This window comes from Hyalella azteca, unplaced genomic scaffold (genome assembly GCF_000764305.2).
Source record: "Hyalella azteca isolate HAZT.00-mixed unplaced genomic scaffold, Hazt_2.0.2 contig429, whole genome shotgun sequence".
Lineage (NCBI taxonomy): Eukaryota > Metazoa > Arthropoda > Malacostraca > Amphipoda > Hyalellidae > Hyalella > Hyalella azteca.
In genome coordinates, this window is record NW_025930780.1 from 62,849 (window position 1) to 84,007 (window position 21,159).

At 38.3% G+C, this 21,159-nt stretch overlaps 1 protein-coding gene across 1 annotated transcript; it reads right to left on the minus strand.

The window, feature by feature from the left end:
* Positions 1 to 1,828: 1,828 nt before the first annotated feature.
* Positions 1,829 to 13,466, minus strand: LOC108672541 (copine-8). Its single transcript, XM_018160234.2, has 6 exons — positions 13,232 to 13,466; positions 12,126 to 12,843; positions 11,626 to 11,761; positions 10,380 to 10,622; positions 9,454 to 9,612; positions 1,829 to 3,881 (listed from the first exon to the last, which is right to left on the minus strand). Exons 1-6 carry the CDS (start codon positions 13,288 to 13,290, stop codon positions 3,517 to 3,519), a joined length of 1,680 nt encoding a protein of 559 aa, XP_018015723.1. The 5' UTR covers positions 13,291 to 13,466; the 3' UTR covers positions 1,829 to 3,516.
* Positions 13,467 to 21,159: the final 7,693 nt, after the last annotated feature.

Here is a 21,159-nt window from a genome sequence, read left to right on the forward strand (position 1 = left end):
CGTGCACTCAGTAAAATGAATGGGTCAAATTGCTCAAATAGTGACACACTCACTTGCCTCGGGCCAATGCCACACAAAATCGTCCAAGTGGGATCGCTATTTAGACCCGATCATTTCTCTGAATAGTGTTGTAAATATTGTGGGAGGTGCAAGGCATGAAGAAGAATGCAGAACATTGATGTGAGACGTTGTAGAACATAAGAAAAGCACAAGTTCGCAACAGAGCTACTGTAAACGGCAACAGAAATTCGCGTCGTCGAAGTGAATTTCGATGAACCGACTTTCTATGAAATTTCGCACGATGAACGGATTTCTGATGAACTGCATCGACTTCGTCTGATGACTAGACACTTTGGTGGGCATCATTCAAGCTTTGCGCATGTGGGTCTAAGTCAACATCAGCACGACCTCAAATTCAACATCTTCAAGACCTGAAAGTCAACATCAGCACGACCTCAAAGTCAACACCTAACAATACAACTCAAGCTATCGTTAGTGAATAAGAGGATATCAAAATCCAGGGCTACCATTGTGCGCTTGATTGTCAAAGTAAGCCTCAGTAGAGAAATTTTCATTGTCCAGCTGGGAAATCGAGCGAAAATCTCTCAAAAAATTCCTCAAAATTCCAATTTATTAATGATACACTAATTCAAAATTCACGGTACACGGATTTTATTCCGGTAAACGAGACTACAACGTTGTAACATGCAGATGAAGGAAACCTAAGAGTGTTATAAGTGAAGAAAATATAACAGTGATATTAGGCTGCCGTCATGCAACTGCGGACTGATTCCAGGACAGCTATAATTGCTATGTAGCTACGAATAATGAACCAAGTCATAGTTTGACACTGAGTCTAAAGTATCATGTATCGAGCAGCTCATAGTTTGACATAGTGTCTCGTGTATCTAGGCTCAGTGTCTCAATTCTCAAGTATCAGGGATACTTCATATGCACACGCATACACACGGAAATGGGTTCCAGGCTAAAGGCTCGTCTGTATTCAGATCACTTACAGTTGTAATCTTTGACTAAAGTCTACGTGCTTTTATTTCAATATGGTCGAGGACAAATGGTTCTCTGCTACAATTTGTTCTCTCCTACAATAGAGTAAATTAGAATTAAGGTTCTATTTACAATGAGACCATAATGCAGGAGAATTTCAGGAGTACATGCAATAATATCAAACATGACAGAGCGTGCAGCGTTCGTCACACCGCATTGTTCGCATCAAGAGGTATTAGTATAATTAGTAAACTATTACCTAATTTCTTTGAAGGAACATGAAGAAGATATTTGGTAATAATAACCCACCAAGATGGAGAAAATGGAAAATAGCACGAACTAACGAACGTCAAGCAAATCTATTAAGCTAGACATTACGAATTTTTGGAGTATTGGATCATCTCTTTAACTATATTTCAAGAACGCATCAATGGTCTTGGTTGAGCAAGTTCATTTCTTGTACAAATATTTGTTTCGCTCTGAAGAGCAGAATTTATATATACGGTACTTATTTTCCGTTTCAAACAATAATAAAAGTCATGTTACTGAATAACAATAGTAAGAGTACACAAGAGTTTCTATAGTTAAATGAAAAAGTGCAGAAATATCATTCTGTGGCACATTGCACTCCATGGCATTTTATGTAAACGCTTAAAAAAAGACTAAGAGTGTATTGCTCCGCCTGAAGGTGCTTGTCCACGGGGACAGAAGTGGCGGCCACGAGAACTTGTCCACGGGGACAGTAGTGGCGGCCACGAGAACTTGTCCACGGGGACAGTAGTGGCGGCCACGAGAATTTGTCCACGGGGACAGTCCACGGGGACAGTAGTGGCGGCCACGAGAACTTGTCCACGGGGACAGTAGTGGCGGCCACGAGAATTTTCACATACAAATCACCGTATTACTGGTCTCCTGTATATGAGCCACTGGCCACAGAAGGATACGGTGGCCCTTTGAACCTTTCCAGGAGTGGCGGTTTCAAATATTTAGTGGCGCTTAGCATTTAAAAGTGGCACTGGCCGCCACTACTGGCCCCGTGTACAAGCACCTACACGCACACCGCAGCAGCTGGCAGTTACTTGTACGACACTTAGAAATACACATGAAGGATCAGTAAGATTCTAACACAACATAGAGCATAGAAAAGTAGAAAATCTATGCGGAAGGTTTTCAGTCTAGCCAACCTAGTGCATTTGTCATAGCCTTATCGAATTTTTAACTAATATAATTATTTTAGCCGCTATTCAGACAGCGAGCATAACCAAGACCAGGAAATTGCGCCAACTTCGCTGATACGCCTATTTTGGTCTAGAAAATACGAATTTTTCATCACAAAGTTAAGCAGTGAGAATCAAGGTGCAAAAAAGCTCTAATTTTAAAAACATCGCAAGTGTTCCTAACATTCAAATGTAACAGCGTAAGCTGGACATGTCGAAGCCCACAAAATACAATACGACATACATGAGTACCTACACAAATATATTGTGTGCCGACTTACGTATAACTTATTGTCTAACATTTATTGTACAAGTGAAGCCACACAATTCATTGGCCGGTGCAAGATGCACAATAGGATATCGATGCGTTGGTTAGTGATATCACAAGGATGCAGTGAACTGTGATCAAAAGAAAAACGTGTACAGGAATACCCTTCAAACACAACAAATATAACTCCTCATTAAATTAAACACTAATATAACTCCGCATTAAAGTGAGCAAGAAACGCAGGGTTCGATAGAATTCACAAGCATTAAGAAAGGCATTCTTGAACCGTTATAAAAATAACAGATCAATACATTGTCGAACTTTTTTCTCGATATTGACACAAGGAGAAAACGCTCACAAACTGTATTTTTGATGGAAGATAATAAAGAAATAGTTTAATTAGACACAGCAAACATTACTTAAAAAGATTGGCCACGACTCTTGAAAGTTCAAAGTTTAAAAAAATTTATTGTTAGGCACGGCAGTTAAAAAGAGAAGCAAGGAGTGAACAATTATCAGGTGTTTAGTAAGGAACGTTCATGCTTCATAACAAGACAGCAGGAGTCGAGTCAGATTTAGTCGTAGTCAAGAGTCAGCGGAAGCATTATTTTGATGCTTACCAAGAGTTAAGCTTCAATGAGCCGCGCAACAGTTACGACAGAGCTGCACAACGGGACAACTGTAGGAAGGAAGTATAATACCCTCAAGAATTTGAACAGCCCAGCAATGCCCGTAAATATTATGTCCTTGGTGGATACAAACCATCTAGAGTCTTTTACACATCGAGCAGGAAAGGCTAAACTTGCCCTCAAGTCCATTGCACAAACGACCACTCCCTTTCAAAACAAACGAACAAAAATGTTTTGATGGAAAAGGTTGTAATTTTTGGGACGCTCTTTTTTAAACTTCAGTCAACACTCATTGCTCCGAAAAAAAAAACGATCTTCGATTGAACATGCAAGCCCCCCTTAATTCAAACTTGAACCAAAGAAAAAAATAATGTTTTTAGGAAATATCTGGCCGCATTTAAGTCTGCAAAAGAGTAGGGCACATGGGCAGGGTGGCGGGAGCTGGCCCCTTGCCGGCAGCGCCAGGCTTAACGCTATTCTCTCTCATAAAAGACATGAACTGATCAGGCACCTCAGCGAGCACCTCTCGGGCCAAACGAATTCTAGCGGTGTTATTATCAACCTTCCCTCCCTTGAGGAAGTCCCTGAACGGCACAAATTGTACGATGTCTCGGGCCGCGGTCTGGCCCCCAGACGACAGCCGCACACGGTCCCCGTCCAGCTCCTCCATGGCGCTGAAGTCTGCGTCGCCCACGCCTACGATGATGATGGACAGCGGCAGCACCGAGGCACGCACGATTGCCTGCAACATGATGATGGTAACTAGCATCGTACAATGTCATAGTTACTAGGTTTTACTATACAGGGTCATCAATATTTAGCGTTACATTGTTTTTTTTCAAAAATCAATACACTCGCAAAACAGTCAAATGGAACCATGTCGACTGTTCTCCGGAAGGACCTAAAGTTATCTCCATTCAAGCATGTCAAAAAACACCAACTGTCTGCTCAAGTTGTTAACAAACGCCCCTAAAGATCCAAGATTCTTCTTTCCCGCATTCATGATGGCACGTTGCCAAACCTGACTTTCAGTGATGAGAAGATATTCAATGTTAAACACCACTTCAACTCCCAAAATGATCGAATTTGGTCGAAGAATGGGACGAAGGATCCCGTGTGGTGACTAGGAAAAAATGCCCGATCTCAGTGATGGTCTGGGCAGCCGTAACAGAGTCCTCAAGGAGTCCCTTCTTTTTTGTTGACAAAGGGGTGAAATTGAAGCAGAAGAACTATCGAGATGCCATCCTTGTTGGTGCATTGTTGCCCTGGTTTATTGATGCAGATGGTGGACATATTGAATGAAATTGTGGGAATTGTATCGCTGAACCTCTGCCTACATAAATACATTTTCAAACATTCACAATTGTGTTTCATTTCATATTTCTAGCCACTCAAAGTTGTAACGCTAAATATTGATGACCTTGTACAATGTCATAGTTAATAGTACTATACAATGTAATAGGTGTTGACAAAGGACAATGTCGTAGTTACTAGTACTATATGCAAAGTACAAAGTTGTACTTATGGGTATAGTACGACGACATAGGAAGTTACGGGCATTAGCTAATGTCATGTAACGGGTATATTACTAAGTCATGCGCAGAAAATTAGACAAACTCACGTTTCAGGCTCTAACACTTGCTTACCTCTCACGTGGCTTCTCTGTTCAGTGGAAATACGGTCAATTTAACTATATAAGTACAGAAACACTTGCGTCATTTGATAAGACTTGCAGCCATCATGAACCTCGAAGTACCGATGTCCTCCTTTACCTCAAGTTCCTCTCACCGCTCAAAATAATTTCCAAAGTCTAATTAAATTGACATCCAAAATTGAAGTTTAATTAAATTGACCATTTAATTGACATCGATAATCGCCGACGCGGTTCCTTCCTTGAAAAAGTTGCTCAGACACGTCCACTCAGAATAATTGATAATTCAGGTTAACCAAATAATGACACACTTTTTCACGGCGAACTATTTTTTCTATCGGGCCAAACTGAGTCTGGATGACCCACACTAGGTAAAAGCTGCGCCGCAATTTGGACAAAGTTTCGGTCATTTCTCTGACTGTGCTTTCTGACTCCAAATATTTGTGAGAATTCAGCGGGGTTTCCGAAAAGTCTTACTAGTAAAAGAATTGCGGGAATTCAGCAATATTGATATGAATGAACAGAATAACGTCCAATGGTCACTTGCAAATTACATCTCTGAGCAGATCATTGCGACGCTGCTATAAATAGCAATATTTTACGATACAATGGTTGATTGGCTTTCAATGGCACCAATGAATGAAAATAATCAGATAATTAATTAATAGTTTACCCAATAAACATTAAGGTATAATTATTGACACAAAACAACTAATTTTTCGTGGAGTTTAATGAGGAAGAAACACAATCATTCAATTAATATGACAAATAAATCACAGGTTCGATGCACAAACTTCTTGTGCATCGAGTTCCAAGATGGCACCACGCCTACGAGNCACATGCCTAAATATTACATTTGAACTGTGCCGTGCATTGCAAATCACAACCAGAAAAATATCTGTACAAAGCATAAAGCAGCAAGCAAGGAGTAACAATTAACAATCTCATCACTGAATACAGCATGGCCACATCTCCAAGATTTCAAAAAACAAGGACAAGTGAATAAATGTAATTATGTAAACAGCTATCAGTTTTCAAATGCTACAGTTTTCACTAAATTGTCAGCCAGGTGGAGGGGTCAACATCAAAGTAGAGACATTAGGAGCACCAAAACATTCTAGATTGTAAGGAATAAAGTCTGCACATACAAAAATTAGTATGTTTCTCAGGGAAGTAAAATTTCTAGTTAGGATCCTTAGGGACATCAGGATGATCAGGGACAGGATTGAAATTTTCTTACATAATATGGAAATCTTGCAGCCCTCAAAGTATCTAATAAATTTTCAATGTTCTCTTGAAAATTGAAATCTCACAGTCACATACCAATTGTGCATTTTTATAGAAAATTAGATAGGAACTTAGGAAGTAATTCATCTAGCAGGAATCTTAATAAGCAAAAGCATGCTCAAAATCAGAAAAAATTCAAGGCATATCCGGCCCCTGGGACTGGGAGGGTTGACCGTCAAGGGATAGGTCAGTAAGAGACAGAGACTAAGAGTAAGGCTGTAAAGCTAAGGTGACTAATTGACATTTGGCAATAAGTCATGTCTGTGAGAGTAACAGTGAGACTGTGCCTGTGGTCTGTAGTGTTTGTAGAGTATGAAAAAAATTTCTTCATTTATAAAATAAGTTTGAAGATGCACTAGACTTCAATTGTTACTAGCTGTTAGCTAATGAATACTGACTTACTGTATGACCTCCCCTCAGGCCTCAGTACAGTAGTCAGTAAGTCCATCAGTTTAACAATTTTTTTGACCATGACAATGAGTCAATGACTTGATCAGTTCAATTCAGTTGATGACATCAATCACATGATTCACATTTCACATCATACTCAGATACTGATCATAGTAGTGATAGTACTGACACTATTGACAACTGATGGTACCTATGGATAATATGGACGTTCATAGCACACTAGCATACCTACATTCCTGACATTGATTTATTATTTATCGCCCATTTTATGGGAAATAATAATTAAGAATTTCAAACTCAAAGTTAACACTTATTCGACTCGTTTTACATATACCTACAGTCCTACACATTATACAGTAGGTACAAGAACAAGAGTAACAAATCCAACAAAAAAATAATACGAACGAATACGTTGTCAAAGCCGATTTTACCGTTGAAGCTATCATCTTATCAAACTATTTTTACCAGATTAGCTAGATGCCATGCGCCAACGGCGGCCGTCCCAACACTCACAGACCGAGTTGCACTTATTCAATATTTAGATAAGCTAGCCTCTGTTGCGTCACGACAATTGCGGAAATTTTTGAGCTTCCAAGAATTCGTTCTATACCTGCGTCATGGAAGAATAAGTTCGGATTTGCATTTCCAAAGTGAAGTACTTACGTTTAAAGAAGTGATTGCAAATTTTTTGTTTTATGCAAAATATATTAAATTATGTTTGATGCACGGTATTTTGTATAAGCCAGCCATACTCACGCAGACCTAACACAGTAAGTAGACGCAGGTTTTAACTATATACATATACCAAGCTCGTTAACCAATAGAAATCAGATCAAGTGTGAGATGTGCATAATATCATTCACATTTAATCCTTTGTTGATATAAAACGTAATTTTTCTCGAATTTTTATAAAATTGTAATCATAAACCTATTATTGTTTAAATAGGGGTGAATTTCAATGAATGGAGACAGATAGTAATAACAAAGTAGCGAAAGACTATTCAACATAGAAGTAGTCTATCGCTCACGAGAATTTTACATTCTATATGACTAAGCACGATGAATTTTCCGGCTTCGAAGTTATTTTCGGCAGTGAGCGCTTAGTACATTGATCGCTTCTCACCAGAATCACGCTGAATTCATTTGAAGGGGAACGTCCGGGAAGGACGATAAAGTACGACATGACCACTGCTCTGCCGCTCATCATTGCACTTCTAATTGGCATAATATCTCATTTCGAAAATTGGTTTGTTTGATGAAATTGTTACGGAAAATGTGCTTTATGTTGATTAACTCATAACGGAAAGTATACAAAATTCTAAAGGCATTTTAAGCAAACGTCGCAACTGTTGCTAGAATGCTAGGAATCTGAACAAGTCAAAGTGCGTTCTTTATACAATTATAAATGCGGTTTGTTGCTATAGATCACGCTCTTTGAATATATGCTGGATAAAATTGCTAATATTGGATTAAAATGTTCATCGGCAGTATCGTGCCTCACTGAAAAGATATACATATGTATGAAAGTTAATTTAACCCTTTACTGCATTTAAGAAGTCCAAAATAATTTGGAACAGAATTTTGCATAGAAATACTCAAGTTAACAACAATGACCCGAGGTCATCATCACAACGCTCATCAACATGTTGTAGACCTCTCATTACATCAGAACAATAATTTCTGTGAACATAGTCGAACGATAATTTTCTAGTAAAACTTAATTAAATAACTTCGCATTATTTACGTGATTATAGAATATCTCACGCAGAAAAATTGTTCAGAATTATTATTCTATTTTTATTGACAATCGACGAAGCCTACTAAATGTCAGTTGATGTATCGTATCATTGACGATAGTGCTATTTAATACACATATTTATATTATTTAATACACAATGATCTTCAATCACAATAAATTATTTAGACCTGAGCTTGTGTTTAGCTTCAAAATGCATGTCATGATGTCTCACGGATTTGTCTGTTGGTGCGTTGCTATNCATGTTGTGACTGTAAGAGTAGTAGATTAAGTGTTTATTGTATAGAGAAAGAAATGACGTGGGATGACTAAGTAAAAAAAACTTGAATTTGTGTGAGAATATTACATAAAGAGGATCATAATCTTACATATTAAGCTGCCGATGGGAGTCAAAGTCGTTGTTTTGCTTTTGGCCACTTTCCATTGTTTCGTTAAAGATATTCAAGAGCAATCCTTGCTGTTGTGGTTACGCGTGATGCATCATTCATATTTTAATTTTTTATGGTCATGCATGCTAAAGATATTTATTTTTCCAGGCAAGAATGCTGATGATACCCAATTAAAAATGTGTACGTTTGACGAGTACCCATGTTTGCAACTCCTCGCGTGTTTCGATTGAATTTGATTTGAAAATATTATTTGAGGGTTTTATACAGACTGTGCAGACTTGCTCGAATTTTTAGAGGGTTTTAAGACTGTGGATACACGTATATTCAAGCAAAAGTTGTCTCACCATGGGCCTATTTCTTCAACGCCGACACTTCTATTCTATGTCAAACGGCTTCATCAAGAATGATAACACCGAATTGAACTCAACGATAACGGGCCAAAGCTTGTTAAGTTTATTAATCACTGATAGAATATATTCCTTATAAAGCCAGAGACGCTTTATCTTTGGCACTAGTTGCCACTTGTCGAAGCTGTTATGCGAGATTCATCCCTATTAACTTTCTCCTTTACCAACGAAATTTCTGGCATGAATAATGAACTTCAACACCGGGTTATAAACAAAAATAATGAATTCACGTGGCGTTTTCCTTATTTTTAATTAAATTGTTGGTGAACTTTTGAAAATTTACCTCATGGAGACTAGTGATATAAGTATTGGACAAGACCATAATAGCGTATATTTATTATATACGCTATTATAATAGCGTAAACATTTATTTATTTATGTCACGGTCCGCATGACTGTTTCCTAGGAGCTGTGTTGTGAGGCCTTCAGGTGCCTTCAGGTGAGGGCACAATTAATATGAGGAGGATGAAGTACTTGTCGCCGTGACGGTGGGCGGCGGCGAACTGAGCCACGTGGGTGATGATGGGGGCGAAGTTGGTGGGTCCGTAGAGCTGAACACGACTCAGACACGAGTGATACGCGTCCAACACGCCTGCAACACGTCTAGTGTTAGCGTCCAACACGTCTAGCGTTAGCGTTCAGCAGGTCTAGCGTTATCGTTCAACACGTCTAGTGATGATGGGGGCGAAGTTGGTGGGTCCGTAGAGCTGAACACGACTCAGACACGAGTGATACGCGTCCAACACGCCTGCAACACGTCTAGTATTAGCGTCTAACACGTCTAGCGTTAGCGTTCAGCAGGTCTAGCGTTAGCGTCCAACACGTCTAGCGTTAGCATCCAACACGTCTAGCGTTAGCATCCAACACGTCTAGCGTCAGCATCCAACACGTCTAGCGTTAGCATCCAACACGTCTAGCGTTAGCATCCAACACGTCTACAACACGTCTAGCATCCAACACGTCTAGCGTCAGCATCCAACACGTCTAGCGTTAGCATCCAACACGTCTAGCGTTAGCATCCAACACGCCTGCAACACGTCTAGCGTTAGCGTACAATTAAACCTTACGCCCGTACACCATTGAGCCTTACGCCCAAACACTATTAAGCCTTAGGCACTACACTATTGAGCCTTAAGCCCAAACACTATTGAGTCTTATGCCCAAACACTATTAAGCTTTAGGCCCAAACATTATTAAGCCTTAGGCTCAAACACGCCTAAGCTTTAGGCCCGAACACTATCGAGCCTTAAGCCCAAAAACTATAAAATCTTACGCCCAGGAACTATCAAGCATAGTTCCTGGGACTTACATAGACTTACACACTCTCAATCATTTTCACTGCGGTCAGATACAGCCCACCTCTGACGCGGTAGCAGTACGGGTTGGTGGCGTCGCCGTTGACGAAGAACAGGTGTGTCACGGTGCTGAAGTCAGGCGGTACCCGCGCCCCGAAGCCCAGAACAGGGAAGTATTTATCAGAGTCGTAGTCCTCGATGATCTCGCCCACGGCCTGAATGGCGCGCTGGTATTGGTTCTGCTTGCCAGAGTTGGTCACGTCGATGTGGTGCAGCGAGTCGGGCGACTGGGGGTTGCCGTTCGAGGCTGTGATATGACAATTCTATATAATATACTGGCGTCGGCCGTGGCATTAGCAAGCAAATTAATTGGTTATGATTGTTGAACATAATCATAATGTGAAGGTGTCATCAACACTTTGACTACGATTGCTTCATCTTGTACTATTATTTCATTTTTTGTACTGTTTTTAAACAGGGTTGCCAGACGGTCATTTTTTCTGGACAAATTCCGTGATTTAGTTTTTCTCAATTGCGTTGGCCAGCTAAAATTTATGATAGGGGTACTTCTTAATTAAATTTTTAATACTGCAAAAAAGAAAATAAATGGAATTTTAATAGCGGAACCTACAAACAAATTAGTATATATTGAGTTATCGGCCTTTTTTGTTCTCGGATTTGGCCGATTTGAGGCAACCTGAATTATTTACCACTACGCCCTGGAGAAATAAATTTCGTGGTACGCATATGTACCACTTCGTAGTCAACGTGTTAATAATGTAATTAATTGATTGTAAATGACAAAATATAAGTTCAGTCAAATTAAATATATGAGTTCGGGACTACTTACTGGTGATAAATTAATCATCCTTTTTCTACATACGGTATCTCTCGATCCCAGCTTTACGTGCAACTATCACTGATGGTGGCTATAGTTCTCGTACACAAACATATGAATATCATACCTTACAATCATAGGACTTCAGCACAGAGATTCCACTCGACACGGAAACGTTCAGGGTGCACAGCACTCACCTGTGAAGTCTATGGCGATGAAGGCATTCAGGTGCACAGCAGCACTGCACTCACCCGAGATGTCTTTGGCGATGAAGGCATTCAGGTGCACAGCAGCACTGCACTCACTTGTGATGTCTTTGGTGATGAAGGCATTCAGGTGCACAGCAGCACTGCACTCACTCGTGATGTCTTTGGCAATGAAGGCATTCAGGTGCACAGCAGCAATCTACTCACCTGTGAAGTCTATGGCGATGAAGGCATTCAGGTGCACAGCAGAGCAGCACTAAACTCACCTGTGAAGTCTATGGCGATGAAGGCATTCAGGTCGGTGCCGCCCTTCAGGTAATCAATGAAGCTGAAAACCTCCTGCACGTGAGCCATGGACACGTGAACTTCTCCGCCGGGCTTGTAGCTGCTGCCTTTACGCTTCTGTAAAACAAATTATTGCTATTATTAAACGATTTCAGTGAGTCAAAATATATTTGAAAGAAAATCACAAAAAAAGGTTGAATAAAATTAGGACGAAAATTGAAAGATTATTTTCATAAGAACTTATTATCATAAGTGGCAGTATTTTCTGCAATAGGTTATAAAAAAAAGAATGAGCCTGTAACAACTATTCTGTATAAGAAATATGAGCAATAATGAACCCAATGATGACTAGACATATACATCATTGAGCAGTAGATACATAATGAATAACGAACGTTCAGGTAACGTAAATAATCAATTCTGGCAGGTCTGCACTGAATGCGATAGTTCTGAGAGAATGAAACACACGGAAAAGGCAAACCTTTTTGTCCTCGTCAATAAGCAAGTAGACATTCTGGGGTCCAGGACCCTGGAGCAGTGTCCTGACGTTGGTCATGAAGCTCCCTAGCAGTTTATGGTTCCCAGAGTTGACAAACTCCCTGCAGTTCACTTTGATGGTTCTGTCATAATCGCCACTGCAGAAACTTCGCAGCTGCGCCTTGAAGTCTTTCCACACAGGATTGATGCAGTGGCGAACAGGTTCTGTGCGATGAACTAATGTGAAGGAATTGTCTTCATTGGCCTTGTAAAACTCCAGGAAAGGACTTATCTTACCAAACCAGTGGTTGTTGACCAAGTTTTTACCAATAAATTGTATGGTCATTTCTTCTCTGCAAGCACTCATCTCCTCAGCAACGATGATGATATTGCCACAGCTGACATTGCAGCCTTTGTCCACCAGAGGTTTTTCCACCTTGCCCTCTGAGACGAGGGTTGCCAGAGAACACTCATACTCTCCTAGAAAATCATGATTGTCAAGGTTTGGGTTTCTTGAGTCAATGTCATAGATGCAGAACTTCAGGTGCTGCTGTTCCTCAAAATGATAAGTTATAGGGAGTTTGGTGACAAAGTCAGGGTTGAGTGTGTTGCTGATGCACTCGGTGCGGCGCAGTTCTAGCCACTTATTTGTAGCAAAAGGCTTGTAGTATAAAACTGCAATGGGATCTGACTTTGAGAAAACGTCTGTGTCACGTAGGTTTCTGAAAAACAATGTCAGTAAATAGTGATAATGAGAATTAATAATAGTGATGAAACATTGCTTTTGTTGCATTAGTATGGAAGATATGGTGTATGAGGTTGTGACCAACCTTTGAATTCTAAGGCATAAGTTCCAAAAACATTTACATGTAACAAAAGAATTGCATCTAATTTTCTTGCACACCTACACCTGACAAAATTGTAATGTAGCACGTCAGAAGTTATATACTATCTTAACCATGAAGTAAGCTGTGAAACATTCATTTTAAAATAAAGATCACTTCATTGTTTCATGATGAAGGTGATTGTCATGTATGAATTATTTTTCAATTCCCAAAATATATTTCATGTCATTTGAAAGCACCAACAAAACATAATAGAGCAACTTACCTACAAGAGATGGTGAGCTCTATAAGAGATGTAGGGTTGATGGCAGTTCCTCCAGCCATGACGTGCAGAAACAAAATTAAAAATATCCTATAGAAAAGTAAAAGAATTTGACTCAATAAATGAGCTCACAATAAAAGGAGTTACACTATTGGTCTGGGTACCGGTACTCTAACTCAGGTTGCCTCTGGATATTTACTCACTACAAATTAAATATTCTGACTACCTGAGAGGAAGAACATTACAATCATAGGAAAAGACTATCATAAATGTAGGTTGACTAATAATATTTAGCCAAAAAATTATCAATGCTTAATTTTTAAAATTAAATTTAAATTCTTAAATGAGGATCTAGTGCATTCTTTTTGTCTCAGTTCAATAAACTGCAAATAAAATAGAATTATTTTTAAGGTCAAATGAAATAAAACAGGAAAATAGGAGGTTTTACATTTAACGCTAATGCATTACCAATTTATCCCACAAGTCTTCAGAGATTGACTCAATGGTTGCTGCTTGCTGGCAAAACTGGCAAAAAAATGTTAGACATATTAATATGCCCGTTCAGACTCTGCCACATGCCTAAATATTACATTTGAACTGTGCCGTGCATTGCAAATCACAACCAGAAAAATATCTGTACAAAGCATAAAGCAGCAAGCAAGGAGTAGCAACCTAGTACATTTCTCAGAATCTCAGGGAAGTAAAATTTCTAGATATGATCCTTAGGGACATCAGGGACAGGATTGAAATTTCCGTAACTTAATATGAAAATCTTGCAGCCCTCAAAGTAATACATTTTCAATGTTCCCTTGAAAATTGAAATCTCACTGTCTCACATAGACATAGCCAATCAATTGTGCATTTTTATAGAAAATTAGATAGGAACTTAGGATTAGGAAGTAATTCATCTAGCAGGAATCTTAATAAGCAAAAGCATCATAAGCATGCTCAAAATCAGAAAAAAATTCAAGGCATACCTGGGAGGGTTGACTGGCGTCAAGGGCCCAAGGGCCAGGGGTAGGTCAGTAAGAGACAGTTAGAGAGTAGAGAGTAGAGACTAAGAGTAAGGCTGCAAAGCTAAGGTGACTAATTGATTAGTATAAGTCTAAAGTCATGTCTGTGGTCTGTACTCTGTAGTGTAGAGTGTGAACAAAATTTATTCATTTATAACATAAGTTTGAAGATCATTAGACTTCAATTATTAATGACTTACTGTTTGACCTCCCCTCAGGCTCTCAACTCTCAGTAAGTCAGTTTAATAATTTTTGACCATGACAATGACATCAATCACAACACATCATACCTGGACATACCATAGTACTGAGTACCTACTCTGTAGTCTGTACTGACAAAGTGACAACTGATGGTATGGATAATGTGGACGACATTGGACGTTCATATCACACTAGCATACATTCCTGACAACTGACATCGATTTATTATTTATGGAAATAATAATTAAGAATTTCAAACTCAAAGTTAGTATTCACTTAGACTTAGGTAGGTATTCGACTCGATTTACATATACAGTACTGTGTAGTGTGTACACGACCACTAAAAAATAATACGAACGAATACGTTGTCAAAGCGGATTTACCTTCGTTGAAGCTTTCGTCTTATCAAACTATTTTTACCAGATAGATGCCATGCGCCAACGGCTGCCGTCCCAACACTCACAGACCGAGTTGCACTTATTCAATATTTAGATAAGCTAGCCTCTCTTGCGTCACGGCAACTGCGGAAATTTTTGAGCTTCCAAGAATTCGTTCTATACCTGCGTCATGGAAGAATAAGTTTGGATTTGCATTTCCAAAGTAAAGGACCTACGTTTAGAGAAGTGATTGCAAAATTTTTGTTTGATGCAAAATATACTAAATTATGTTTGATGCACGGTATTTGTATATAAGCCAGCCATACTCACGCAGACCTAACACAGTACGTAGACGCATGTTTTAACTATATACATATACCGAGCTCGGTTACCAATATAAATCAGATCAAGTGTGAGATGTGTATAATATCATTCACATTTAGTCCTTTGTAGATATAAGATGTAATATATCTCGAATTTTGATAAAATTTTAATCTTAAACCTATTATTGTTTAATAGGGGTGAATTTCAATGAATAGAGACAGATAGTAATTACATAGTAGCGAAAGACTATTCAACATGGAAGTAGTCTATCGCTCACGAGACTTTTACATTCTATATGACTAAGCACGATGCATTTTCCGGCTTTGAAGTTATTTTCGGCAGTGAGCGCTTAGTACATTGATCGCTTCTCACCAGAATCACGCTGAATTCATTTGAAGGGGAACGTCCGGGAAGGACGGTAAAGTACGGCATGACCACTGCTTTGCCGTTCTTCATTGCACTTTTAATTGACATAGTATTTCATTTCTAAAATTTAGTTTGTTTGATGAAATTGCTACGAAAAATGTGCAGTATGTTGATTTTAACTCTTAGCCAGCATAAAAAGTTCTAAAGTCATTTTAGTCAAACGTCGCAACTGTTGCTAGAATGCTAGGAATCTGAACAAGTCAAAGTGCGTTCTTTATACAATTATAAATGCGTGTTGTTGATATAGATCACGATCAGTGATTGTATAGTAGACCAGTCGAAAATAATATGGAATAAACTTATTCTAGATTTTATTGAAATTAATTACCTCCTCTTGTATCTTATGAGATAAATTTATTGAATATATGCTGGATAAAATTACTAATATTTAATTAAAATGTTCATCGGCAGTATCGTGCCTCACTGAAAAAATCTATATAAGAAAGTTAATTTAACCCTTTAGTGCATTTAAGAAGTCCAAAATAATCTGGAACAGAATTTTGCATCGAAATACTCAAGTTAACGACAATTACCCGAGGTCATCACCACAACGCTCATCAACACGTTGTCGACCTCTCATTACATCAGAACAATAATTTCTGTGAACATAGTCGAACGATAATTTTCTAGTAAAACTTAATTAAATAACTTCGCATTATTTACGTGATTATAGAATATCTCACGCAGAAAAATTGTTCAGAATTATTATTCTATTTTTATTGACAATCGACGAAGCCTACTAAATGTCAGTTGATGTATCGTATCATTGACGATAGTGCTATTTAATACACATATTTATATTATTTAATACACAATGATCTTCAATCACAATAAATTATTTAGACCTGAGCTTGTGTTTAGCTTCAAAATGCATGTCATGATGTCTCACGGATTTGTCTGTTGGTGCGTTGCTATGAAGTTACTGACCCTGACATTGTTCCAGGCAACAACTGAGAAATTAACGGAAATTCCAAGTTCATCGCGTGCGCCATGATCCCTGGAAATGCCACACTCAGTTGCACGACTGGCACCCCAATCGATGATAAGAGTCCGAGAAACTTGACTCTGAATTGAAAATGAGGCTCTGAAAAACTTGATTCTGAAATACTTATTGTTATTACAAAATAAATGCAATAAAAAACTTGTAATATGAGATTAGAATTCACTTCAGCTCCACCAAATGCTATGGTTCCTTAAAAACTTTAAAATCGTTTCGCAAAATTTGGATTAAGGTCACGTAACACTTGAACACTTCTATAACAACCGATGTGCTACCAATGAACCAATCTCTACCATGCTAGGAGAGCATCGGTAACTACAGAGCATGCTTTCCATTGCATGTCAGTGACCCGCCTCGGAGCGAGGAAAAGCACTAAACAAAAGATCAAGATCGCTATAAATAATGCCTTCTTAGAGGATAAGGCATAATAACCGCCATCAAAAGACATCATAAGACTAAAAAACAATTCATTTCATTTTTAGCTTGACGGACTTATCCTCTGTAATAAATAAATAAAAATTAGTTGCTGCTTCCACTGTTAGGAAAAATAATAAATACAACGGAACTAAGCTGCCAAGCGGCCAAGCGCGTAGTGCATAGCCATTTGTTTTCAGTTCGTCTCTGAGGCTCCCAATTCTCTCGAGAGATGTGCAGTATCCAAGCAGGGACGAGTGTGAGTGGACGTAACTGCTTCCGACTGGCGTATTGCCCAGTGAACGCTCGAAGGCACGTTCCTCATAGTCATGGTCAAGACGCGCCGAGCTCTCAGTGTCTCACCACATCAGCTTAGAATGTTATCTTAGTTATATAATATACTTGAGTTTAGTCGTGTGCGAGATCTTTTAAGAAAAGTTGCTGTTGCCGAGCGACCTCGCACAAGCCACGAAAGGCATAGATTCTACGACAAGCCAAAAACACTCCAGCACAAAATGCTAGGTAGTTGAAGTTAGGTTAGCACAGTTAAAAGATTGTTTAGTCACAAAATTGTTTGGAACTAAACAATTATTTAGTGGCAGCATCACACGGGCACAAATATATTAGCATTGTGTCGAATTAGGCGTTTCTTCCTAGTTCCTGCTTCTCTAGCTAAATAAAGTGAATCTTGTTCATAGCCGTTCGTGCTCACTGCTTACTTGGTGGATTTTAAATTCACTGTGCCTCTCAACGAGTATCTTTCGTTCGCTATACGGAAGCTATAATGATAATTTTTACTATCAAACAGAAGTACAACAGACAAACTTAATAGAAATTTTCTTCTATATTATGGTACTGTAACTTTGTGCAACTCTGAATGTATTATCATAGCAACTCTGAATATAATAATGCAAACAAAAACTCGGTCATACAGATTCTGTTGCGGCAACTACATGCCAAAGCACTAAAAGCAGATGAGGTATCATCTGGTGCCTTGACTAGTGATAAGCACACCCGGTACAACCTAGATTAATATATGCGCAGCATTCAAGACTAATATATGCGCTACATACATTTCTTGTATATCCCTGTTTATATCTATTTTCAATTTTTGTTGCATTTAATGTGTGTTGCTTTCAAGTTTCAGATCTCACTAAGTTTACTCATAAGGTGGCAACTGTTTATCGTTAAAATTATTGACTAAGTAAATGTGTTATCGATATGTATGCGGCCAAAATTGTATTGTGAAACTTGAGCATCAGTGACCGTTTTTCGTGCGCTGTAGCTCGTCATTGTGACGTATACCTGGTCGTATGAGTAATTTTGACTGAAGTAACAGTATTAAATTCATAGCTATTGATGCTATTTTGCGGCTGCCTTGCAGTCGTAAAAACTATAAGTTGTTAAGTATTACGAATGCACGTAATTAATTGAAAACTTTCATTATTTTGAGATTCAAACACGGGTTCGAAAAGCAAGAACTCTAGCAACATGGGCCCGAAAGGGAACGAGGTGAGTTTAATTTTGTTCTAATGCTGTCATACATTCGTACTGTGATTGTAAGAGTAGTGGATTAAGTGTTTATTGTATAGAGAAAGAAATGATGTGGGATGACTAAGTAAAAAAATTTGAATTTTGTATGAGAATATTACATAAAGAGGATCATATTCTTACATATTAAGTCGCCGATGGGAGTCAACGTCGTTGTTTTGCTTTTGGCCACTCTCCATTGTTTCGTTAAAGATATTCAAGAGCATCCCTTACTGTTGTGGTTATGCGTGATGCATACTTCATATTTGAATTTTTTTTATGGTCATGCATGCTAAATATATTTATTTTTCCAGGCAAAAATGCTGATGATACCCTTATTAAAAATGTTTACGTTAGATGAGTACCGTAAGTTTGTAACTCCTCGCGTTTTCGATTGAATTTGCATTGAAAATAATATTTGAGGGTTTTATACAGTCTGTGCAGACTTGCTTGAATTTTTAGAGGGTTTTAAGACTGTGGATACACGTATATTCAAGCAAAAGTTGTCTCACTAATCATGTCAAACGGCTTCATCAAGAATAATAACACCGAATTGAACTCAACGAAAACGAGGCGAAGCTTGTTAAGGTTATTAATCACTGATAGAATATATTCCTGAAAGCCATAGGCGCTTTATCTTTGGCACTATAAATATAGTTGCCACTTGTCGAATCTGTTATGCGAGATTCATCCCTAATAAGTTTCTCTTATGCCAACGAAGTTTTCTGGCATGAAGAATGAACTTCAACACCGGGTTATTAACTAAAATGATGAATTCACGTGGCGTTTTCCGTATTTTTAAAATAATTGTTGGTGAACTTGTGAAAAATTACCTCAGGGAGACTAATGATCTAAGTATTGTACAAGGCCAAAATAGCGTATATTAAACATTTATTTATTTATGTCACGGTCCGCGTGACTGTTCCCTAGGAGCTGTCTTGTGAGGCCTTCAGGTGTCGGTGAGTCGAGAGCGTCTTCCATATGATAGCTGTTATCTCTGCCTCTCGTGGCTGCTACGATCTCCAACAAAAAAACGTTCTTTGGATACACAAAAACTTCTCTATACTTAGAAATTCATTGCATTAAACTTCTTGTAGGAAATAGAGACATTTAATTTTGAAGAAATAGTTCGAATTTAATGCTCGAGTGGTAAAAAAATTCCACTTTACTCTGCCAATCTTTATTTGCGATGTATATTAAATCTATAATATAGATTGTCTAACGTTATGGCATTTATGTGAGTTTACATTGTTGAAATTTATATTCGTTTGTTTTACGTTGGAACTGACTTGAGCGGAACTAATTCTCGTTTTAATGCACTAATTAGGTATATCAAAGCCATTTCTCTATGAAACTTAATACATGTCATAACCTACATCATGCATGACAGAAATGACTACATATAAATTTCGGGAAATTTTTTTTTCTTTTACAGTACTTAAGTTTATTTATTAGAATTTATTCGCTTGTATAAAGTAGTTAGTGCTGTATTTTCTCATATAACATTTACACCAATTACATCACAGTTTTTGAGTAATTTCGAATTCGATATTGTATTATATCTTAAGGCTTTACCATATCCCTGAACTTGGAAGTAGCAGCATTATCTTTAATTCAGGTCTGCCCAGGAACTCGTTAGCATTTAGTCGGGGGTGCTTGACGCTTAAGAAGTTAATTAAGATGCCACGATGCATTCGTGTTTGAAAGTGAACCTAATCCTTGACACCCTTGCACTTGCATGCACCAGACAGCGCTTACACCCAGAGAAATGAGGGAAACTTTGTCCAAATAGCGATGCAATTGATGCTCTATGTGGGTCATCCTGATCCAGTTTGGCCCGGCCGAAAAGAGTCGCTTTATCTTTATATTCATTTCAACGTCCTCTCTCTGCTCGGGTTGTGCGTAAAAAAGTGTGTCACTATTTAGAGAACATGACCCATTGATTTTTCTGAGTGTGTTTTCGGCGAATGAGCTGGCTACCTTTAATATTGCAACTCGGGAGCCACAGTAACTGATAAATTTAATCTTAAATACAAGTCACTGGTAATAAATAGGTGCATATATATATAGCTACAAGGGATCGCTAAGCATGGTATCATTGCAACAAAAATTACTGCCAGAAATTTAAAGTTACTTACATCTCTTTCAGCCGTTTTCAACAGTCGCTTGAATTGCTAGCTGACAAAATCTTTTTATTTGAAAATCCATGTAACTGAGATACCATAGATATTTCGTAGACATGTGCTAACCCACCAAGACAAATCCTTCCTTTCTCAATCTTAGAACAATCATACATTAAAGCTTTTGATTGTTTTATAGCCTAAGATATGACATGCATTCCGGGATATCAAGAGATTGACGTTGGACGTCTCCGATAGTTGGCCATAAAACTCGCTTGCTTAGCTTATCGTGCAGAAGTGAGAGGGAAAAATCATATAATAAATATATTCCTGAGTTATTAGTGCCAATGCTTTGTAGTTAAATTAGTAAACTCATACAGATTCATTGCATGGGGCGAATGGTCTCTATTAACGAACTCCCTAATTATATTATGGCAACAATTAAACTCCCATTAGATGATATTATTTAATGTACGCAATTAGCATTTAAGAGGAAATAACATTTGACTCTGGTAATTTCTCAGGC

What these genes read in the sequence shown, in the direction of transcription:
- LOC108672541 (XM_018160234.2), bottom strand. Translation starts at nt 13,290, where the DNA reads ATGGCTGGAGGAACTGCCATCAACCCTACATCTCTTATAGAGCTCACC. An exon ending in GAGCTCACCATCTCTTGTAG is followed by an intron (nt 12,844 to 13,231) that starts GTAAGTTGCTCT and finishes ATTGTTTTTCAG; the next exon opens with AAACCTACGTGACACAGACG. An exon ending in TTATTGACGAGGACAAAAAG is followed by an intron (nt 11,762 to 12,125) that starts GTTTGCCTTTTC and finishes TTTGTTTTACAG; the next exon opens with AAGCGTAAAGGCAGCAGCTA.